This window comes from Pteropus medius, unplaced genomic scaffold, assembly GCF_902729225.1.
Source record: "Pteropus medius unplaced genomic scaffold, Ma_sr-lr_union100, whole genome shotgun sequence".
Lineage (NCBI taxonomy): Eukaryota > Metazoa > Chordata > Mammalia > Chiroptera > Pteropodidae > Pteropus > Pteropus medius.
The window spans coordinates 21321330-21346438 of NW_024344378.1; the positions used below are offsets into that span (position 1 = coordinate 21321330).

Consider the following 25109-nt stretch of genomic DNA (forward strand, 5'->3'; position numbering starts at 1 on the left):
TTCTCTATTTATGTGTCATCTCCCCACCATGATGGTAAGCTCTCGGAAAGGCAACAGGTATGTTCTACTTATCTTTGTTTCCCCAGAATCTTGAACAGCACCTGGCATAGAGTGAGAACTCCATAAGTAATGGGTGATAACTAGATATCCATATGCCTACCTCACACTATACACAAAAATTAGTTCAAAATGGACTAAATGCTAAAATGTAAGGGTGAAAACTATAAAAATTTTGGAGTAAGTCTTTGTGACCTTGGAGTAGGATTTTTTTTTTTTTTTTTTGGTAAGACTCCAAAAGGACAAGCAATCAAAGGAAAAGCAGTACACAAACTGGACATCATCAAAATTAAAAAGAGACACTATTTTTAAAAAAGTGAAAGGCACCTTACAAAATGGGAGAAAATATTTGCAAATCATTTATCTGATAGGGAACTCGAATCCAGAATATATCGACTCATAAAAACATAACTCAATTAAAAAGTGAGCAAAGGATGTAAATAGACATTTATCCAAGAAGATATACAACTGGTCAACAAGCACATGAAAAGATGCTCAATATCTTCATCATTAGGAAAATACAAATGAAAACTGTAATGAGATATCACTTCATACCCACTAGAATGGTTATAATTAAAAAGACAGACATTAACAAATGTTGATGAGGATGTGGATAAATTGGAATCTTTAGATTGCTGGTGGGATTATGAAATGATCCACCTGCTTTGGAAAACAGTCTGGCAGTTTTTCAAAATAGTAAACATAAATTATCAGCAATTCCACTCCTAAGTTTACACCTAAGAGAAATGAAAACATATGTCCACACAAAAATGTATACACACATGTTAACAGCAGTATTACTCCTAATTGCTAAAAAGTGGAACAGTTCAAATGTTCATCAATTGATGAATGAATAAACAATATGTGGTATATCCAGATAATGGAATATCATCTGGCTATAAAAAGGGAATGAAGTATTGATACAGGCTACAACATGGACAAACTTTGAAAACATTATGCTGAGTGAAAGAAACTAGACAAAAGGCCACACATTGTTTGATTCCATTTATAAAACTTCCAGAATAGGTTAAACTATAGAGAAAGTAGTTAATCATTGCCAGGAACTAAGGGAAGAAGGAAATAAGAACTGCTTCATGAAAAGAAAATAAGCTGAAATGAAGAGCAATGCTGGTTTGGACATGGTGGTAATGCTGGTAAGATGCTAGTTCAGAGTACCTGGTTGTCATTTTGTGCTCTAGGATGTGGCAGAGACCAAAAGTGAACACAAGTGAAGCTGCCAGGAGACCAGGAATGGTGGAGAGGGAACCATCTTATGATTTTCTGTGGCAGTGAAAATGGTGGATGAGGGATGGAGGTTTGTCACAGATGGGAGGAGAGAATGTGAGAACAAAGCCCTGTGGGCCTGGGAAATAGTAGGTTCACATCCCTATTAGAGGTCTTATCAACCCTGAGGGATGATTTATGAGTATTTAAAACTCGTAAACTGGGGCAATAAGAGTTCAAATTTCCTAAGCGTTTCCATCTTTTTCTGGGCAAACATTGGTTTCTCCTCCCATGGATGAGTGTTGTGTTTACTTCCTAATGGCTAGTTCCCTCTTCTGCCTTTCTATGAGGTTCTGTGAATGGGACCTGTGGCCTTTCCTGTTAAGCTGTGCCTTTATCGACTAGCAGAATTCCTCAATTGTCTTCTCATGACTTTTAGTCCATTAACTTCAGTTTCCTTCCAATTTACCAGAAAAGCAGGAAGCCTGTGAATTAATTTAGGCTAATAATGATGATGAGCATTAACATTTATACAGAACTTCATAATCATTAAGCATCTCTTGAGAACTTAGTTAGAAATGCAAATTTTCAGGCCCCATCAAAGATCTAGTAAATCAGAATCTCAGGGGGTTCAGCCCAGTGATCTGTAGTTTAATAAGCTTTACAGCTGTTATGATGCAGGGTAAAGTTTGAAAACCACTGGTTTCTGGGTGGGCTCTATGGCATTCTGGTTATTTGTCTGATCACCTATTAATGAGGAAGAGAAACAAGCACTGAGATGTCTAGTTAAATCCTGGTCCCTTTGGTACACCTGATTTAAGTCACAAGATGCTAAGTACACATGAAAAGTCTAAAAAGAACTTCCTGGAACAAAGAGTAGCTGTGGTGGCAAGCTGATGAAAGCTTTCTCTCATATGATCTGGTAGTTAAGGTATTTTGTTGACATGGGGAAGAGAGGGGTTATTGACCATTTGATGCTGAGCTTGGAGGGGTTTTCTTTGTAGTGTTTGTACCAATTATTTCTGAGACAAGCTGAGGCACTATACTATTAGGCTCTTGGTGTGTCTGAGGTCAATAACATTTCCCACTACTGAAAGTCAAAATATTTTTTCTGTTGTTCCAAGAATCCAAAGGGTGGTCCTAGTACTGGTTACCAGTAGTGCTCTATCTCATTACCCTGGCATCAATGTACATTCCCAAACTACAAGTCAGATTTCTTAGAAGGGCAACTAGGTTTTCAGATTTTGTTTTTAAAGTGGTGGATCTCAACTGGGGCTGATTTTGCCTTTCAAGGATATTTGGCAATGTCTAGAGACAACCTGAGTTGTTACAACGTGGGGCGGGGGATGCTGCTGGTAATGTAGTGAGTAGAGGCCAGGGATGCAGCTAAACATCCATCAATGCCCAGGACAGCCTCATAGCAAGGAATGTCAACAGTGCTGAGGTTAGAACCTTGCTTTAAAGGGACAGAAAGTTAGAAAGTAGCAGTAACTTCACAGCTGTATTTTGGTATTTGAAGAAGTTGAAATATTCTCTGAAGGGTCTTTAATAAATAAGCTTCTAGAAGGTTTAGGCACATCCACAGAGAAGAGCTCCCAAGGACCTTGTTAGTATACTTCCTATGCCTTAAAAAAAAAATAATTGATTTGCTTACTCTCTGTTTTAAAAATAGCTATAGTACTTTGGTAAGGTAGCTGTTCCCAAGATAAAGTACAGAAGCTTGGAAGGAAGCATATCACTCAGAAATAGAGAATTAAGGAAAGCAGAAATCATTTTATGGTTTTATGGTTTCTGCCTCACTTATGACCTTCACCTTGTAAAATACAGTGGCTTTTGCCACGTTCTTACTCTCCCCGGTGTCCCTGCAGCATCTTTTGTTCATTTGGTAGATAGTACTGAGTGCCTCATCTTTCTTACCTTGGTCTTGGTAACCCTCTACCACTCAAAGTGTGTTCCTAGGAGCAGCAGCATTGAACATAACCTGCGCACTTATTCAAAATGCAGGTTCTGTGGTCCCACCCTTGACCTACAGAATCAGGATCTTGGGTGGTGAGGTGGGGCTCAGACAGCTGTTTTAATGGTGTCCCAGATGATTCTTATGCATGCTAAAGTTTGAGAAGCACTGCTCTTGACACTTACTACTCAAAGGGTGCCCTTGTGAGCTTGTGACAGATGCAGAAGTTTGGCCCCCATCCCAGCAGTCTGAGTCAGAATCTGCATTACCTCAAGATATCCAAGTAATTCTTATGCACATTTGAGTATAAGAAGACTGGTTAGGACCACCCTGGTTTTCTTCTCACCTTTTTCTGTTTTCATTGTGGATTCCTTTACCTTATCCTCACCTAAAGATAAATATATCTCAGAGACTCTAGCTCAGTGATTCTCAACCCTGTCTGCATGTGGGAATCACCAGAGAGCTTTAAGATCTATTGATACCTGGGTCCCGCTCATAGAAGTTCTGATCTAATTATTTTGGGGTGTGGTCCAGGCATTGAGCTGTTTAGAACTTCTTTAGAAGACTCTAAAGAGCAGGTATCGTTAAGAACTTTGCTCCAATCTTTGATCCTCTGCTCTTCTCTCTCTTCTTGGTTAAAAATCCCAGCAGAGCCCATCACTTTAAATATCACCATCACCTCTTTTCCTGAGAACTAAATTTATATGTAACATCAGTGTCTATTTTGAGCTCTCATCCTGTTCTAGAATTTTGCCTGAGCAGTCCCCTTGTCTTGTCAAAATCACTTTTCCAGTGAGGAACACATGATCGTCAAGATCCGCTATCCCTGCTTCCTCCCTTTGCACTACAATAAATGGCACCATTGACCTTCTAGTTACACGGTCATAACCCAGGAGTCATTTTTAACCCCCTTTTCCTTTGCTCCTATTTTGAAAAAAAAAAAATCCCTATATTCTTCCAATTCGTCTTTTCTTCTTTCATTTTTTAAGCAAATATTTATTGAATGCCCACAATGTGCCGAGCACTATTCTCATCCAGGCACTAGAAATGCAGCAATGAATACCATGGACAAGATCATGTTCCTTCTGTAGCATACATTCTGGTAGGTGCGGGTGACAGATAATAAGCCAGATAAATATGTAAAATCTATAGAAAAGCAGATGAGGGAGTGTGTGTGAGTGAGCAGGTGTTACAATTTTAAGTAGGGGAAGCCAGGTTTGAACTCCCTGAGAAGGTGATAATTAAATAAAAATCTGAAGGTGGTGAGGTAGGAAGCCCCGTGGATATCTGGGGTTTATCTCTGCAGCAGAACAAGATGCAAAGGCCCTGAGCCGGAAGTGTAACCGATGTGCTTGAGGAATGGCAAGGAAGCCAGAGGGCTGGTTGCAGAATGTGAGAGAGGATAGTAGTAGAAGCCAAGGTCAGGGAGGTGAGGGAAGGGGCAGACGCAGTTGCAGTTAAGCCTGTAAGGTCTTTGTAAGGACTTTGCCTCTAACTCTGGGTGTGATACAGCCATTATAGAGTTTTGTGTTTCTGTGTGTGTATTTGTTTCTTGGAAAAAAAAAAGAAAGCGACATGATCTAACTTATGTTTTCAAAGAATCTCTAGCTATTGTGTTAAGAATGGACACAAAGTGGGCAGAGGTGGACACAGAGAGATCTCACAGGAAGCTCTGGTATTCATCCGAGCAAGAGGTGGGTGGCAGCTTGGATGGGAATGGTAGTAGTGGAGGTGGTGAGATGTAGTCAGATTCTCTAGATAGGCTGAAAGTGAAGCCTCTGTGAGGGACTGGATGTGAGGCAAGGGAGAAAGAGAACTTTAGGCCTGCACAACAACAAGAATGGAACTGCAATTTATAATTTGGGGATATCAAGCGAGTAGGTTCAGCAAAGAGGGCAAAAGTTTGGTTTTGGACAGGCTTAAGGTTGATATGCCTTTTAGACCTCCAAGTGGAGATATCAAGTAGCAGTTGGAAACAGAAGTCTCGAGTTGATGATATTTTTGGGAGAATGAATGAAATAACCAAGGGAGTGAGAATAGACAAAGAGATCCATTTCTGAGCCCCAAGGCGTTCTAATATTTAGAGGTCATAGAGGCGCAACATCCGTGCAACAAATATTTGAGCATCTGATATAGGTAGGCCCTGCTCTAAGTGCTGAGATTGTACCAGTGATTACAATGTAGGAGGAACCAGTAAAGGAGACTGAAAAGGAGTGTCCAGAAGGTGTTGAAGTCTCAGAGATCTCCCCCGCTTCCAATTGCAAGTGTATAGTCCTTAATTTCCACACCTTCACTGGATCCTGACTGACTGCACTAATATCCTATCCAATCCTCTTTTTGTTTTTATCCGGCTTTAATCCATTCTATCCATCAAAACCAGATTGCCCCCAAACATTGCATTTATGAGGTTATTCCTCATCTCAGTAACATGTACTAGTTACTAGGGAGGATCATTTCTGAAGTCTTCTTGCTGCCATTAAAGGCTTCTGTGGTTTTTTTGGTATATACTTTGCCTTCTTTCCAACTATTCTTTCTAAATGTATTATGCTCATCCCTCATTCAAAAAATAACTGGTCTAAGGATACTCAGCTAATAAATTGTAGAGACAATATTTGAATTAAGGGAATTGAATAGGACCCACCCTAGCGGTGTTTGTGGAAAGCTCCAAGACATAACTAAACAAAACCACATACTTCAACCTCAGGCCTCTCAGACTCAGAACTGGTCTTAGAGGCTGTCTATGGGGCCAGTTTGTCTTTCACCAGCTTCAGGCTAACCATAACCAGGATACTCTGCGTAAAAATCACCATGATGACGCAGAGTGATCTGGTTAAGCTTTGGCCGATGGTAACATTCTCAGGCTATGAATCCAACTCAGATATGAGGAAGATACACTGAAAAGCAAATAAGGCTGGCCTTAGTTGTCCAGAGATAATTTAGTTTGGGGCCAGTACAGACACTATGGTCAAACTAGACTGGTCTCTGGGAGAAGAGAGAGATGTGGCTCTTGGGGGCTTTGTTTGAAGTAAACCAGAAACCTGAGGTGACCTTAAAACTCACCATTTTGAAGCTTCTCCTTCCAGGTGAAGACAGTTTAAAGCTACTCCAATGACCTCTACACTGTTCCTGGTACAAACCAAGCTGATTCCTGTGAGCACAGGTCAACATTCACCCCGTTTTCCAGTTTTTGCCATAGTGGCGATTGCCATACCTACTGTTCGCTGGGTGTACACATTCATCATATCTCTGAAAAATGAAGACTGTTGTTACTAATCTGTGGGTGAGAAAACTGAGACTCAGAAATATAAAGCGAGTTGCCCAAGGCCCAGAGTTAGCGAGTGACAGAGCCAAGAAACGCACCTAAGTGTGTCGGCCTCCACAGTCTGTGCTCTTTCCAACACACTTTGCAGACTCCACATTTCAGGCCAAATCTCAGGTTTCTTATCTCGAACGCCTTAAGAACAATGGGAACTAATGCCCAGCGTCTCACCAGTGAATCAGCAGGGGAGGAAAGGGCTTTGAACGTGGAAGGGGAACGAAGGGGTCATGGTCTCACATCCTCAGAATACTTCTGCCTTCTGGCCCAACCCTTCCCATATCTAGTCTAATCTATCTATCTATCTATCTATCTATCTATCTATCTATCTATCTATCTATCTATCTGTCTGTCTGTCTTCCTCCCTCCCTCCCTCCCTTCCCTTCCCTTCCTTCTTTCTTTCTTTTCTTTTCTTTCTTTCTTTCGTTTCTTCCTTCCTTCCTTCCTTCCTTCCTTCCTTCTCTCTCTCTCTCTCTCTCTCTCTCTCTCTCTCTCTCTCGCTCAGCTCTCTCTCTCCCTCCCTCCTCCCTCCTCCTCTCCCTCCCTTCCTTTTTTGTGGACTGGTTGGAGCTTTGAGGGTTTCACTGATCTGATTCCGATATTTATTATATGGTCATGTTTTTTTATTTGCCTGAGATGCCTACGGAAGGGGAGAGTTTTGGGTGAGGAAACCCAATATTAACTGATGACAGGATAAAAGAGATGTAAGGAAATTGCCATAACTCAATTTGTATTTCAAGGGCCCTATTCAAAGTAAATAGCTTTCAGTTTTATTTATTATATACAGTGACTTTTACATGGGTTGGATCAGAAAAGCATTTGTTATCCAAAATGTCTAACTATTCATTCAACTAGATCTGTTAGGTAAGAAGCAAATGGAGTGTTTGCTGTACAGGCATTATCTTTAGCTTTTGCAGTAAACTTACAATGTAGTTTATTATTCCCATTTTAAAAAGAAGGAAGATAAGCCTCGTTTGGAGTGGGACCTGCTCCAGTCACACAGCTAGTAAATGGAGGAGCTGGGATCTGAGCCCAGGTGTCTATGACTCTGTGTCTGTGGCTCCATGGCCTGAGGCGGCGAGTCACAGATGTGGCTTCTGGTTCTACCTCAGTTACTAACATTGAGCAGGCCACTCATGTCTCCAGATCCCAGGTGCCTCATACACAAAACAGGGATAAACTCTACCGACTTCACATGAATGATGAACACAAAATGCATTGCTGTTTTTGGAAAGATCTTTGTCAATGTAAAGGCTTTGCAACTGACTACAAGGACTTATCATTGCTATTTTTATTATTTGTCTTTTCTGGGCAGCAGTTTTCTCCACTTTAAAATTAAAGGATGAGACCAGGTGATCTTCAAGGTGCCTTTGTGGCTTTAAAATTCTATGCTTTTATAGTTTAAACAGTCCTGGGCTGCAAAAACAGTTTGGCTTTACAGGGTGCTTCTTCGTGATAATATATGATATGCTAGAATTTTAACAGTGCCAATAGTTACAGCCTCTTGCATTTACAAAGGGCTGTGAACTCTTACTGTTTGTATTTTAATAGTGAAGAATTCCATTGGAATAAGATGAGAAAAAGCTGCCTTAACACGCTAGATATTTTTTAAATCTGTACAATCAAATCAAATCACTTTCTATCAAATCAGAAAGAAAGACAAAAGTGTTATTCTCCTAGTCCTGTAGCAACCTCAGTTTGGAAAAAACAAAAGTCCTTTTCTCTAGTGACTAGTTAAAAAAAAAAAAAGAGGCTGTACTTTGTAGTAATTATCCTGCTCCAATTCATCAGAAATAGAGTAATCAACGCATTTATCGTGAAAAAAAATTTCTTGAGCCACTAAATGGCCAACCATGTCACCCAGAACACCATGGTTACCAGCGTCATCAGGGCATGAAAAAATAGTCGTTAGTCACTAGAATCTAAGCTGGTTGGCTGTTTGGCTTGCTAAGCAACACTATAAAAATAGCAGAGTAACAACCCATTATCTAGAAGTCTAACTTCACAGAGCTTTGAATCTGGTCCCAGAAGGAATATCCCAGGTCCCACCAACCCCATACCCGAGGATCCCAGTCAAAGCCTAAGTAATCATTTATTCAACAAATATTTATTGAAGCTTATTGTGTACCAAGCACACGATTCCCAACACATGTATTTACTTGGTTTCTCAGTTAAATAGAAGCTCTGAAATAGATACAGATAAGAGTGGTTTTGTGATGAGTGAGGTGGGGGCGGGGATTTGCTTGAGGCCTATGCAAAGAAAACTAGCAGCTGATAGCCAGAGGATAGAGAAAAATAAGAAAGTAGACAGAACTGCTTTATAATACTGCACAAAATAACTATATTCTCATGACCATGCTCCTGCGTCATCAAGAAAAGATTAAGTTATACTTAGGATCCTTTGTTAAGGAAGGCAGGAATGGGTACAAAACATTTTAGAAATATCACCACCAAAAATGGTTAGAAGATAACCATTTTGGCATTTGGAGGGAAGAGAAATTATGTTTGACAAACACGTCATTCTACCTAGTTCCCTGTTTTGCTGGAAGAAAAGCAGCATTATGATCATTGCTTTGCCAGCACTCGGATGTTTGTAGGTTCCCTCTCTGCCTTTATTTTTCTAGCTCAAGCTCCTGCCTCAACCACAATGCCCTTTCCCTTCCTAATCGCTTATCAGAGTCCCTTTCCTTTTACTTCCTTAGAGTTTTCCCAGATCCTTCCAAGAAATTATTTCTCCCTTCTCCCTTCATCCACAGATGTCTGGATGCTCTTGCCTGTCCTCCATGCTGCTTTGTTTCATTTCTATCATGGCCCCTCTTCCTTTCAGGCTCCTGGAGGGCAGGGTCTTTCCCATATTTATATCCACATCCATCTCCCAGAGCCCTGATAGCCCGGTACTCAGTGAATATTATTGCACTCAACTGCCCAGATAAGATCAACATCGATAGAGGTAGAGGGAGCATTGGTTGGCAGAGGTGGCACTTTGCTTTCCCTAATGGATGTTAAATGGCCCAGGAACCCCACATGGTGCCCACACTAGCTCTCTCCTCAGAGCCTTTGCATGTCTGTTCCCTTTTCCTGGAAAGCTCTTGCTTTGGTACACTCTTTACCACCCTGTAGGATCCAACCCAAATATTACTTGAGGAGGAGGGAGTCTATCCTTTCCCACAAGACCAGCTCAGGCCCCCCTATTTTATGCTATCATAGTTCCCTACACTTTTTCTTCAAATCACTTGCCGCCATTTGTAATTATTTATTGGTTTGTGTCTATCTCCCTATTTGTAAGCACAAAGAGGGAAGGAGGCCTGACATAGAATAATGTCACATGGAAGGAAGGAAAGAAAGAAGGGAGGGAGGAAGGAAAGTAGGGAAGGAGGGAGGGAAGAAGGAAGGGAGGGAGAGAGGAAGGAAAGGAAGGAGGAATGGAGGGAAAGATGGAGGGGAGGAAGGAAAGAAGAAAGGAAAGAAAAAACGAATTGAGAAGAATCTCAGTTTGGAAAGGAACAGACAGCAGAAAATAAAAAGAGGATTGAGAGTTGTTATTGAAGGTCCATGGGTCTTCAAATGTGGGTCTAGAGGTAAACCAGTTTAAGAGAGTACTAAGAAAATCCATAAACTCCCTCCTCTGAGAAGCCCAAATGCTTTAAGGGATCCAGAAACACAACCAATTATATTTTGTTGTTAAAAAATGGATTGAGGTAAGCTATTATAGTCTTCAAATAAAAGAGGACTCACAAAGGATGATAAAAAGAGAAAATGGAATTTAACTTCAGCCTGTGGGATTTAGATTAGATAAAAACATAGTCTGACAATGAAGGCTGTTATGCTTTGGAAAAGATAACTAAATCTAAAAAAAAAAAGTGTGAATTAGAGTCTCTCTTAGATTTTTTTAGTGTTCCTTCCAGCTTAGGTTCTATTGCTACCTGGTATTTCTTTTGCCAGGCTGAGAAAAAAAATTATTGTAGAATATTGCAACAATTATAATGAGAAATTTCAAAGAATGAAATATGAACCAATAATTTTGGCACCTTGTATAATTTATTTTCACATTTTTGTTTCCTTTTGTTCTTCCTCCCTGTATATGATGGGCTATGTTTTGTTTACTGTTAGCTCTAATTATTTATTAGACGGTAAGTATCTCATTCTAAATATTAGTAATTATTATTCAGCAACCTTTAACACACTTTAAAACATATACAACTAATTATACCAGTGAAATATAACTTTGAGTAAAAATAACTTTTCATTTTCTTTCATGGACGATAAAAAATGCAACACTAATGTTTTGGCAGCTTTTAGAGAATTAAGCAATGGGAGGGATGCTTACTCTTCCTACTAAAATAGCTCACGCCAGAATTTGGAGTGATAAAGCAAAACAGTGACTTTTCAACCAGAGTTTTCAATCTCACTGAAAATGTCACTGAGCATGTACCTACTGGCTGTTTGGATGCACTTTCGGCAACAGACCACATGCAGTAGGACCAAAGACTGAAGTGGCTACCTGTCAACTCCATAATGGCTGCTCAATATCTCTCTCATTCATGGCTGCAATCCCAGGGCCTACCACACTGCCTGGCCCAAAATGGGAGTTCGGTAAATATTTACTGAATGAATGAATGAAACAATGAATGAACAAAGACTAAGTATGAAAACTGCACTAGGCCAATTGACATAATTTTATGTAGACAGTTATGCTAGTCTACAGAGTAGCCCAACATTATGTGGGCTATGCTATCTTTCATTTAGGAAGACGGTGTTACTAACTCAGCAGAGCTAAGTTGTTTCACCGCATTAAATATCAGAGCTGTAGTGCCCAGAGGACTTTGACTTCAGAACGAAGCTTTATTCCTTTTCCCTGTTGTCTATACAGGGTTGGTTTCTTCTAAAACAATCCAACGAAAGAGTAGTAAACTTTAAAAATTAAGTTCAATAAACCTCCAAGGATCCATTTTGTAAATCAGCCTTCCCAAATTATAGAACTCAATCCCAAGGAGGTCATAGTAAAAATAATACCATCAGATAAAAAAAAAAAATCACTCTTGGAACGTGGATGGGATATGTGATTTGTGGAAGAAGGCAAGACCATGGAGTTTTCCCTTATTTTCTTTTTAAGAATTTGATTAAGGTTGCTATTATGTGCAATATCTTTTTAACATGACAAAATATTGAATTATTATTTCAGGATAGTGGGATGATTATCTGCAGGTAGTTTTCATACTTTTTCTACTGTTCTATATTTTTTTAATTTTCTGTAATAAATATGCAGTAGAAACTTACAAATCTTAGTAAAGATTTTATAAAAGCAAAATAACCTAACTATAGTTACTCTCTCCATGTTCTCATGCATTTCTATATTTCTAGTATAGCACTTTTGTCTTAATGATTTATGTACAGGTCTGTCTTATCTGTATAGTTTTATGCTGAGACGTGACTTATGAATTGTAATGTAGTGGGAAAGGTGAGTTCAGCCTGCCTTCCAGCTTTAAAAAGCGTACTACTATTCTCCGACTAGGCTGTAGGCTCTTTAAAAGCAGAAATTGTATCTTATACACCCAACTCTTAGTACACTGCTTTGAACACGACTGTTATAATAAATAGATGTAGCTAAAGAAGAAAAGCAACACTCTCCTTCTAACATTTAAAATTTGACTTTGTCTTGCTGCATGGTCCAAAATGATTGGGCTGGAGATAATTAATGATTCATTTATTAGAGTTCAGCAGATCCCTTCCATTATGTTAAACTCCTTCAGTCATTCATTCAGTCATTCAACAAACTAAGTCATTTACTGAAAACTTACTGTGTGTCATATCCATTGTGAGGATGCTATGGCTACAAAGACAGATAAGACAGTCTTTGCCTTCCACCTGCTCATTATATGGGTTAGCAGCAAAAAAAAAAAAAAAAAAATTCTGATAATATAGCCTGTTAGCTCAATAATAGAGATATGGAACAATTAAGCTGACCCAAACTGGAGTTTACTGGAGTAGCTTTTCAGAGGAGGCAGCCCATGTGCTTAGTGTTAAAGGAGAAACTGGAGTAGGGATTAGTCAGGCAATGCATATTCCTAACAGAGTACAGCATGAATAAAGAAAAAAAGGCAAGAAATAGCCTGGTGTGGCCACGAAGTTTAATGCTGCTGGAACACAGAGTTGAGGCAGGAGTGATGAGTGATAAGGCCAAAGCGGGGAGGGCAGGGCAGAGGTCATGAGGACACAGCTTAGACTTCATCCCACAGGCAGCGGGGAGTGCAGAGAAGAGTTTAAAATCAGGTGATGACATCACCAGAGATTATTTTAGTGGCACTAAAGAGGATGGATTTGAGGGAGACAAAAATTGGAGGAAGCAACACTTATGAGGCATTTGTACAAGTGAGTAATAGATTTGTGTTTATATTTAATAATCATAGCTAACATTTACTTAGCATTTATTACATGACGGTTACTAAATAAACATTATAATGCAACATTGTCTTAATATTTCAAACAACCCTATGAATAAACACTATTGTTATCCTCGTTGTACAGCTAACGAAGCAAACAGTTAAGTAACTTTCCCAAGGTCAGGGCAGTCTGGCACCAAAGCCTATGCTCTTAATCACTATCCCATAGGTTTAATTTCTGTTTTTGCATTAGAATGGAAGCTCCATGAAGACAGGGACCATATTGTTGGTGTTCTCCACTGTGCCTACATGACAGGTACACAGTAACTATTTGTTGAATAAAATCAATGAATAACCTAAGCGGAAGAAATAGTGGACTAAATTATGTATAGGTACAAAAAATATTTTGGATGCAATAATGGCAATTTTTTTTGCAGGCTTTATTCCAAATATTTGGCAGACTTTGGTGATTGTTATAGACGAAATGTTTGTGTCCCTCCCTTCTCTAAATCCATATATTGAAATCCTAAATCCCACTGGGCTCCTAAGGAAGTAATTAAGGTCAAATGAGATCATAATGGTGGGGCTCTAATCCAACAGTTAGGTGTCTCTATAAAAAGAGGAGAGACCAGAGTGTGTTCTCTCTCTCCCCGCAGGAAAGGTCAGGTAAGGACATAAAGAGAAGGTGGCCCTCTGCAAGCCAGAAAGAGGCTCTTACGAGAAAGCAAATCAGCAGGAACCTTGATCTTAGACTTCTGGCCTCCAGAACTGTGAGAAAATAAGTTTCTGTTGTTTTAGCCACCCAGTGGATGGTGTTTTGTTATGGCAGCCCTAGCAGAATAAGACAGTGATTAGGAGGATGAGAGTAGATGGTGAAGGACAGGTTTCTATACCAGGAGACTAGAAGGGCAGTGGTGCCACTAATAGGGGTAGAGAACCCAGGAAAAAGAAGAGGAGTGATTGGTTATGGTCAGTGGAACAAACAACACTAATTATTTTGCACTTAGGGTTCACCTCACTCAAATATAGAAATATAATAGAAGCTATTAGCTATTTAAATCCATTTATTCAATAAATGTTTATCCGTGCCCCAGGCATGGTGGCCACTGTGCTTATCCTGAGAACATAAACTAAATAAAATTCATTCTCTGCCCTCAAGAAACTCACAGTCCAGTGGGAAAAAAACGTTGTTCCCTTTTGTCAAGCTATCATGCTAGCTAGAAAGACTATTTTCCTTCTCACTTCAAAAGACCTGGAGTTCATAAGTATAGAGATAAAATCCCATATGGACAAGAGCTTTGCAGTCACATGAACTGGATTTGAATCTTGGCCTTGGAATATACTAGCTGAGTGGTGACTTAGGTAGGCCAATAACCCTTCTGGGTCTTGGGGTCTTTGTTTATAACTGCAGAGTTGTTTTAAGGACAAGAGAAGGTAGGTAGAAATTTTTATAAAATGCAATACGCATGTTAGCAATTACTGTCATAAGAGCTACATTTCTAACCTGCAGAAATTAGAGGTGAGTCAGCCTCTAATATTTGGAATAAAGTCAGCAAGTCAGAGGTGAAAGGCAAGCTTTGAACCCTGTGGGCGACAAGAGTTTGAGGATGGAGGATGGAGTAAGACTGGGCTAATGGGAAATAGAACAGGCTTTGGAGTTCTACAGACCTAGTTTAAATCACAATTCAGTCAGTTATTAGCGATGGAAAGCTGAGTAAGTCATGAAATTGCTCTGAGCTTTAGTTTCTTCATCTGTAAGATGGAGTTAATAATACCTACCCAGAGGGTTGTTCTGAGTATGTAAAGGGCTTGGCATGGTGCCCAGCAGAGTTGTCGCTCAATTAATGGTTAACTGTTGTTCCTATTAACATTATTATTTCCCTCTCCTACCTCCTAAGGGGTTTGTTTAGGTGATGAAGTAACTTGAGATTCAAAGAAGTGAGGGGCATGGAAGGGCTTTTATGACTTAGTTAAAAAGTTATTTTTAAAGGTTAAAAAAAAAGTAGTCCAATTCAGTTTTCCTCTCCTAACCTAGGGTACAAACATAACTCTTATAGAAAATGACCACTGTTTTATATGACCTGGAGCCAGAAAACACCCATCTTGATAATTATTCCTTGTATTTATTTTTATCTTAAGTAAATCTACCAATCACTGTTAATAAGGGTTCTCTGAAGGCAATGCTTCTCAAACTTTAATGTACACATGCATCATTCAGAGGCTTGTTAAAATGCAGACTTTCATTCTGTGGCTTTAGAGTGAGCGTGAAATTCTGCATTTCTAAAGAGCTCCCAGATGCTTCTGGTTCACGGATCACACTTTAAGGACGGAGCAAAGCTCTAAAGGGATGTGGATATATCTTTTTTGGCAGGGTGCTCACTGTAATGGCCTGCTTTTCTTTAGTGATCTACCTATTCATAAACTGACTACGAATAGAACACTAACAAGCATTTTTTCAGACCAGATTTAGAAATTCTGCAACAGGACTCATCTCAGATCAACATCAATATTTTTTTGAGCAGTCAGCTATGTACAAGGCACTGTAAGCTGGGGCTACAAATGTTAGTAAGACACAATTCTTGCTTCTGAAGATGCCCTTATTCTAACACCGTATGCCCTTGTAGACTGTATGCCCTTTCTGAGGGCAGTCTTACTGTTTCCTCTGTTGCCTAACAGTACATAGATGGTCAATAAATACTAAATGAATGAATCAATGAGTTCATAGGGGTTTCATTAAAAATGTCTTCTGGCAGCACATGTCAATGAAAACACTATCTTAACTTTTACATGTAAGAGGTGGTTAAGTTCAACTCAGGCTGATAGGGTGGGCTCTAATACAATCTGCCTGGTGTCCTTATAAGAAGAGGAGATTAGGACACACAAGAGAGCCTCCAGGGATGAGGACACAGTGAGAAGGTGGCCATCTGTAAGCCAAACAGAGAGGCCTCAGAAGAAACCGAATCTGCTGACACCTTGATCTTGGACTTCCAGCTTTCAGAACTGTGAGAAAATAAATTTCTGGGTAGGGTCCCCCTACCCAGTCTGTGGTATTTTGTTATGGCAGGCCTAGCAAACAAATACATATTTTCACAGCTTTTATGCCCAGATCCAAGATTCCCTCCTAAGGGCTGCAAAATGGAAAACTAATTCTAAGAGTGGGTGGATGAACCTGAGAGTGCAGTGGGAACCAGTCGTGCAAGGACTAGGGGCAGACAGACAGAAGAGAGTGACAGTAGCCCAGACTGGGCTAAAACAGCTGTTTCCTCCCTTTCTCATGATACCAACACAAAGTGTCAGGTTATTCTCTCCCCAAATCTGAAACTGAAAGCAGTTTTTTGACTTTTTCCCTTTGGTAGCAGGAAGATCTCAGATTTCTCTCTGTATGTGAAAAGCTAAAGAGTTCCTGTGATGATAAAGCAACGAAACTGAATTTTTGATAAACAAACAAACAAACAGACAGACAGACAAACAAAAAACACAGTCAATGAGATTCCTGCTAGTCACAGGAAGCATGATTTTAAAGTGAGGGAATTACTTTTTTGTTGTTGTTTAGTTTAGTTTTTAATAAACGTGCCAACTCATATGTAGAGATGAGTGCCTCCTTCAAAATAGTCACTTTGGAAGGTTCTACCTTTTCCTAACCATGTCACTGTTCTCAAATCATTTCTGAAATTGCTTTCAGGGTCTGTGAGATAGTCTTCTGAATGCTTTCAATGGTGAATCTTGAAGGTGGATTTGATTTTCAAAACAACCAAGGGTCCCTCTGGGTCAACTCTGGTTAACTAGGAGAACCAGTCAAACTGTGGAATGCCAAGAGGATTGACCCTAAAGTACCCAGGCTGATTTTTCTTGAATGAATTGAACACAACCCCAGAAGACAGTTTCCAAAGACAAACCCCAGACATGTAGTAAACATGTTACAAACATGATAACAAGAGGAGGGGATGGTGACTGCTCTGAAGGGAACTCCATTTATTTGGATATGCAAGTTTTCTAGTGGGTCCCTTTACCCGAATATTTCCTCAGGTCCAGATTTATCTTACCTCATGGGACCACAGTTCCCAGAACAAAGACCTCACTGCCTTAGTCAATTTTTAATCTCCAATCTGGGTACTTGATGGGTGGAGTGAACAGCTGATGGAAAATTAAATAGCGGGGAAGAAAGTCTGAGATGCCTGGGGCTTACTCTGTGTGATTCAAAGGGCAGAACTAGGACTCAGAGAGAAGTTCCTGAGAAATAAATTTCTGCTCCATGTAAGAAAGACATTGTCAGCAGCTGGAGCTGTCCAGCAGTGGAGTGAGTCTGCCCTGCAAATAGCGAGCTTCTAGTCCTGGGAGGAATTTAAAACAAAGACTGCTTGTTATGAAAAGCTGTAGAGGCTATATGCAATGACCTTTAAGGACTATCTCCAGAGCCCGTTCTGCACAAAACCTGGCAATTGGTAGGCTCTGAAAAAAATATCGGAATGGAATGAATGTGGAATATGAGGCATTTTGTGAGCCAAGTCAAAGGGAAAAGGCCTGGAGCCGTCAGCTGCAAGGAAGGTACGGAGACGTGAAATGGAAAGAGCCAGGGAGTCATGAGGTGGGGGTCTACTTTGTGTTTTTGGTGCTACAAGTGAGTTGCTTTGGGTATTTGAAGTCTCACATGTTTGTGAAAGGGCAATACTCTTGAAAGGGGTAGATGTTGAGGGAGGAAATAGAAAACTCCTTACCCTTCTTAAATTCCTCCAGCACCGTGTCCAGCCGGGTATCATTGAAGACGCAGTGAAGGGGCCGGTTGTAGAAGCGGGTGACGGTGAGGAGTGGGGTGCAGTCGTCAGGGTCGACGAAGGCCAAGTCCTTGACAAACAGAATGTCCACAATGTTGTGCCGCTGGTCGCCTTCGTACACGGGGATGCGAGTGTAGCCACTGCGCAGGATCTCTGAGACCGTGGCAAAGTCGAGCACAGCGTCGGAGCGCAGCATGAAGCAATCTCCGAGGGGGGTCAGCACCTCCTCCACCACTTTGGTGCGAAGCTCCAGGGCGCCCTGGATAATGTTGAGCTCCTCTTTCACCAGGTCGCTGTAGGGGTCCGCGGCCCGCAGCGTCTCCAGCAGCTTCTCTCGCGTGTAGAAGGTGCTGATCTCCTGGCGCAGTGCCCAGTCCAGCAGGCGGCCCAGTGGATAGCACACGGGGAAGGCAGCCGCCATCAGAAGCCGGGTCAAGCACACGCTGTGCGAGGCAATGGCCAGCCCGTGCCGCGAACACACGGAATAGGGGCAGATCTCCGCGCCCAGGAACACCGCGCCAGTGCACACGAGCGCCGGCAGCCACGGGAAGTGAATCCCCGCCTCGCCGTAGTCTTCCCCGGGATCCCCGACGCCCGGCGGCAGCGAGGTGTAGAGCCAGCCGGCCAGGGCCGCGTTGGCTCCGGCTTGGCCCAAGAGCAGGGTGCAGAGCAGATGGGTCCCCCTGCCGCGCACGGCCTGCACGCGGCGCGCCTGCTCCTGCTCGGCGGCCGAGCCACTGTTCCGCAGCACCCGTAACTCCACCGGGTCCAGTGAGAGCAGGCTCAGGCGCAGGCCGCTGAACAGGGCAGACAAGGCGAGCAGCAGGAGCGCCCCGAGCGCCCGCAGCCACGCTGGAGGCAGCAGGCCCCCGCCGGGGCCGTACAGCCGCGGGCGGACGCGCAGCAGGAAGCCGCCGGCGGCGCCGTGATGGTGCCAGGCGCGCCCGTCCCAAGCGCACAGAGAGAAGAGCTTCCCGCCACCGCCCGAGCCGCCCTGCTCTGCCTCGCCCTTGCGCAGCTCCCGCACCCGCACCTGGACTAGAGCTGAGCCCGCCACGCCTCCCGGGCGCAGGGGCCCTAGGACCTCCACGTCCGACGCCCAGTCGCTCTGCTCTCGGCAGCGCTGCGACCCCGGGGGGCGCGTGGGGACAGCGCTGGGCGCCAAGCCGCTACCGCCTGGGGGCTCCTCAATAAACACAAGCCGCGGAGCCCAGTCGCCGGTGCCATTCACCCCCGGTGAAAGGGTGGGTGCGGGCACCGGCGCCGCGGGCGCCGCGGGCCCAGGCTGGAAATAGACGCGCAGGAGGAAGCTGGTGCCTTCCGCCGCGCGTAGGGTGCCCCCCTCCAGGGACACGCGGCCTCCAGCGGTGTCCTCGGGACGCAGGCCCAGCAGCCAGGCGGCGGCGGCCGGGGGCCGAGGGGACAGGGAGAAGAAGAGTAGGAGCACGGCACCCCGGCTGCAGCAGTCCCGGAGCCTGACACCCACAGTTGCTGCCGCCGCCGCCGCCATCCTGCACCCGGCGCGGCTGCACGTGATACTGCAGAAAGCAGAGCGAGAGCTGGAGGGAGGAGGAGCCGGGGCTGAGAACCGGCCCCAGGCAGGTCACCACGTGTACGCCCTCTGCGCGCGTGGGCTGGAGGCGGTGGGGGTTCAGACCCTGCCAGGGGAGGGGAACTCGGCAGGAGGCTTGGGATGGCCACGCATCACTGCATGGTGCATAACCCCCGACGTACTTAGGTGTGTGGGAGCTGCAGCCTAGGGGAAGCTTAGCTTGAGACACAGCCTCCTACTCCAGTACTAGGGCTCCTCTCAGCGAACTCCTACCCAGCGGTAATTCTCTGAAGGCCCAACCACATCCCCATTGGCCAGAGAAATTTCCCATCATTTTGCCTTTCTTCCTGCCTCTAGCGTTCCCTCTTCTGGTCAAAAGATATTCTGGAGGTAAGTCTTGAATCTGTGAAAACGTTGTGTTTGGCCTCAACTCCAGCTGACCTTTCATGTTCTAAAAATTTCTAAATTACTTAAATTCAATTCCTTGTTAAGACTCAAATGTCCACTGGTATGAATCTTGGAATAAATCGTGATACCACTGTGTGATGGAATACTATGCAGCAGGAAAAAGAATGACGCGGAACCATGTGTTTGTGATATGGAAAAATCTCCAAAGTAAAAGTTAGTTGAAAAATAGCAAGATGCAGAACAATATGTATAATATGCTACTGTTTGTGTTAAAAGTATTTACATATAAACATATGTAAATATACACATATACATATATTAGATATTCAATTTAATAGGTAGAGGATATGAAAAAAATTTTAATAGTGTTTATCTCTTCAGAGCAGGACCAGAGTATGGAAGCTTGGGTGAGAGATACTTAAAAATACACACACACACACACACAACACACACACACACACACACACACACACACACACACACACACAGGAAAGTTGCAAAGATAATAGAGATCCCAGAACCTTTTACTCAGTTTCCTGCAATGGTTACATCTTAACTATAATATAATAACAAAAGCAGGAACTTAACATTGATATAAAGTATGTATATAGTTCTATGTCATTTTATTACATGTGTAGATTTATGTAACCATCATTGCAATCCAAATACAGAACTGTTACTCTATCACTACAAAGATTTGAGAGGGAGACTTTTTTACTGAATTCCTTGTATTGTTTGAATGTACCATGGACCTGTTACTTTATTTTTACTTTTATGCATTTATTTTAAAATTTTTTATAGTAAAATTCACTTTTTGGTGTACTCTTCTATAAGTTTTGACAAATGCATATTCATGTAACCATTACAATCAAGAATATTGCCATTGGGGGGAAATGGGGAAAAATACTACTATCATCCCCCAATATTTCCTCTTACTGTCTCTTTGTGGTCAACTCCTCCTCTCATCTACTTCTCTGGCAACTGTTGAGTTATTCTATTCTTCCCTATAGTTTTCCATTTTCAGAAGGTTATATAAATGGAATAATACAATATGTAGCTTTTTGGATCTGGCTTCCCTTAGCATAATGCATTTGAGAGTCATCCTTTTTTTTATTATTATCAATAGTTCATTCTTTTTATGGCTAGGTAGAGTCCCATCGTATGGATGTACCACAGTTTGTTTATCTATTTACCAGTTAAAGAACATTTGAGTTATTTCCAATTTTGGCAATTACGAATAAAGCAGCCATAAATGTTCATGTGCAGGTTTTTGTGTGAGCACACATTTTCATTTCTTAAATTACCATAGGCCTGTATTACTTTTTAAAACATAAAAGTAACAATAATTTGGCATACTGCTCTTAGCACCTCTGACCAATTTAAAAAATCATTGCTGTGTGTGAAATTTTATTTTCCATAAAATGTGTGAGACCCCAAAAGTATTGATTGAGGAAGCATTGCAAAGGATAAAGCTTAATACTAATGGTTCCATTTTTTTTTTTTTTAAAATAACAAACTCTAATCATTTAGGGTGGAAATAGCCCCTTTCTGGTGTGAGACTAGACAGGCCTTAATAGGTAGCTGGTCACGTGCCTACACAGGCTGCCTTTTCACTTTGGCAATTTAAAACAAACCTGCCATTGCCTTAAAATACATTAGATTTTGTCCATTACAAGCTACCTCTTGCATGGGCTGCTTAAAAGAAAGACAGAAGATTTAATCTGAATAGCAAACATTAATGCATTTATTGGAAGTATAGAGGAAAAGGAGAAGTATTGTCAGAGGTGTGATTATTTCTCTTAAGTGCTGGCAAAAAAATCTTTCACATTTCCCCTGACATTTAGATCTGCTCCCAGCCTAAAGTTCCTCAGCACAAAGGAACCCATTGTCCTAAGGGTTCTCCTACCTCTTTTAGGCCACAGGACTTTATTATTCGAATACCTTTATCAAGCTTTACAGTTAGAAAGGAATTTCATATTTATTACTTCATTCATACAATAGCCTTATGAAGTAGATATAATTATCCCCATTTTACAGATCAGGTTAAATGATGGGTCAAACTTCTTTGGACTCTCGGTTGATGCTATTTCACTTGAGTGCTGACCGGAACCAAAATAAAAGCTTTCGAAAATATTAGATCAGGAATTTAAAACCTAAATTCTGATTATAAAGTATTACATGCTCCTTGAAGATAAAATATTAATGCAGAAAAGCACAAGTAAAAATGAACTAAAACACCACCGACCTGAGATAAACGCTGTTACTATTATGGCATACTTCTTTTTAAATTTTCTACATAGATAAATAACTGAGAAGTACAAACACACACACATGCATATATGCTTTCATTTATTTTTATCTTTTATAATTAAATGCATATATATATAAAATTCTAGTTTGCTTTTGTCACTTGACATATCAAGAGTGTTCTCCCCAATTTAATAAAAATTCCTTCGTAATCATAATTTTAAATGAATGATACTATTACATTATTGGATATATATATTATTGAGTGAGAGCAAGAACTGTAAGAATGATTCTACTTCCAGTTGCACTACCTCTATTACTAGCAAGTGTTAGGCTTAGGAAAGTCAATCCACTTTTCTTGGGCCCATTTTCTCATCTGTCAAATGAGACAATTTTAAAATCCCTACTCTTTCTGAGTCAGTGGGTAAGGGCTAATGTATACTCGGTGAAAATAATCTAAAGAGACAATACTTTTCCTTTATTGAACAGGAGGTTCTGGAAAAGTACTGGGTTTCCAGAATTCTACTATAACTGAAAGGATTCCTGAAAACAGGTGCAGACAGTGTAATTCTAGTAAAGAAGAGCTACCAAAAATAGATTCCCAGAATATGAATGTTGACTTTTTTCTAGCTTGCAAAATGGGCAACTCCTCACTTCTCAGACAGATGGAAGAAATGATACTTGCCTCTAATGTCATGACTATGCTATTTCAGAATGTATATGTTAAAATGTTTGTTTCATTACTTGTTCATTGATTAAACAAATATTTGTTAGTCAACAAAGTGCCAGGCTCTGTGCTAGATATTGGGCATAGACACAAACCATCCTTTCCTTCATGGCACTTAGATTATACCTAGGATGACAGAGATGAACCAGATATTGCTTACCTACCTAATTAATTAATTACTCCTATGAAGGAGGTGTTCAAAGTGCCATGCATCTAGAGAGGAAGATCTGGGAAGACTATACTTAAAAATATAATTGAAAGAAAATGGAAGAACTGTTACATTAGGAAGAACATGAAAAAATGTAATATTTTGTGCCTTTTATTCCTTTTTGTACTACTTTTAAAACTATGCCAATGTATTAATAATATTCCTAATTGTAAAATCTGTTAACATTTATTGAGTGCTTCTATATGCCAAGTACATTATCCCTTTTAATCATCACAATAGATGAGAAAACTGAGGTTCTGCTTGGGTAACTTTGTGAAAGTCACATCATTAATGGGCAGTGGAGCCTGGTTAGATACAGTCTGAATCCAGAGATTTCAGTTTAAAAAGTTAGGAAAATAATAATACCTGGTAACCTTTATTTAAGGTTTACTATGTACCAGGCATAAATTAACTTAATTCTTATAAGAACCTTTAGAAGTAGGTATTATTATTATTCCCATTTTACATGAGGAAGCTAAGCTACAGAGAGATTAGGTATTTTGGTGACCAAGATTATGCAACTGGTGGCAGAAGCATTGCCACTACACTATACTACACTATAGCTATCTGTCAGTACTTTTGCCCATACATGGCCATATATGGCTCTACATAGTTGCACTTCTAACATTTCTATAATACTCCGTTTCATTTCTCATTATAGTATATTTTCCCTCATTAAAACTATTTATAAACAATTTTTCCTTTCTTCTCCTTACCTTCTGTTATTATTGTTGTTTATTTGTTGTTTTTACCACAGGCACAGAGGATTGAGTTAAGCATCTTCCTTACTTCATGGCCAGTGAAAAGGCCTCTTCCCCATCCTAATCCCCAGTCCCATCCCCTCCCCATTCAGGCAGCCACTCCAATATTCTGAAATGTCCTTAAACATCTGAGTGTCCTTGTAAAATATATGATTTTGGTTTATGTGTTTTTGTTATCGAGATATGAGTCACATACCATAAAATTTGCCCTTTTGAACTATACAATTCAGTGATTTTTAGTATATTAATAAGTTGTGCAATTATTATCACTGTTTAATTCCAGAATATTTTCATCACCCCCAAAGGAAAGCCTGTATCCGTTAGCGGTCATTCCTTATCACCTGCCCTGGCCTCTGGCAACCGTGATATACTTTCTGTCTGTGTATATGCTTTTAATTTTCATAAAATATGCTGTAGAACTTGTTCAGTTTCTTACATTTTCACTCAGCACTAAAATCTGTCCATGTTGATGAATGTACACTTGATTTGATATTTCTAAATGCTGGGTGGTCTTCCACAGCACATAGCCACAACATTATTTTCACCTATTCCCTTAGAGATGGACACTTAGATTACCATCAGCATCCCACTACCGCAGAGCCATAGCGAAATCCTTGACTAGTCCCTACTGGACCTGTGGGGGATTCCTCTGGGATGTACCCACTGTGGGATTATTGGATCACTGGTATACATGCACTTAATTTTACTCAGTACAGCCACTAGTAGTGCCTGAAGTTTCCTGTTTTCCTCCATCCCAGCCTACAATTAGTATTATTCACTTTCCGAATTTGGCCAAGCTGATGAGCATGAAGTGCTATCTCATTTTAGAAATTTGAATGTCTCTGATTTCTAACAACTTTGAGCATCTGTTCATATAATTTGTCAGTTTTTCAGATGTGCAATTGGGTAGAATGGGGCTAAAGTTTTGGGCTGGCATTTAAAGTAAGTCGGCTCCTTTACGAGACATGTATTCAACCATGCTTCATATCTGAAACCACTAATTTACGCTTCCGTCTGCTTGAAGCCCTGGGCCCGACTCTGAAGTGTGGAGATGGATCTTCCAATAAAGCAGGGATAAGGCAGTTTAGATTTGCTAATGTCTACAATAGACCATTAACTGTATGCACAACATTTCTGAGATACAGGCATTTCTTTCACTTAATGAGAGAAGCTTCTGCCTAGGGCAGTGATTTTTTTTTCCCCCAAGATAGGTTAAGAGGTTTTTGGGGGAAACGATTAATCTCCAGCATCTGGGCAGTCAGGTCAATCCCACTTTGATCATCAGCTGATCAGTTTATTCAATGTGGGGTACCAGACTGGGTTACAAAGAACTGGAAGCAGAGGTGGTAACCTCCAGCCAAACGGAAAAAAATATTAAAGACACTGTCTTTACCAAGAGGAGATGGGAAAAATTCAAAGTTATTCATATGTAATTGACTTGACTGTTGTTTTTCAGGATAAACCCATTCTTAGATAGGCAGGGGAAAGACTTATTAGGACAGT

General features: G+C 41.1%; 1 protein-coding gene across 3 annotated transcripts in view; it reads right to left on the reverse strand.

The window, feature by feature from the left end:
• Nucleotides 1–19238, reverse strand: part of CNNM1 (cyclin and CBS domain divalent metal cation transport mediator 1) — a 52026-nt gene extending 32788 nt beyond the window's left edge. For all 3 annotated transcript variants that reach the window (XM_039871545.1, XM_039871544.1, XM_039871546.1), the window contains exon 1: nt 17647–19238. In XM_039871545.1, coding sequence (XP_039727479.1) covers nt 17647–19213 — 1567 coding nt within the window. In that variant the 5' untranslated portion in view covers nt 19214–19238. The remainder of the gene's footprint in view (nt 1–17646) is intronic.
• Between the last annotated feature and the right edge of the window lie 5871 nt (nt 19239–25109).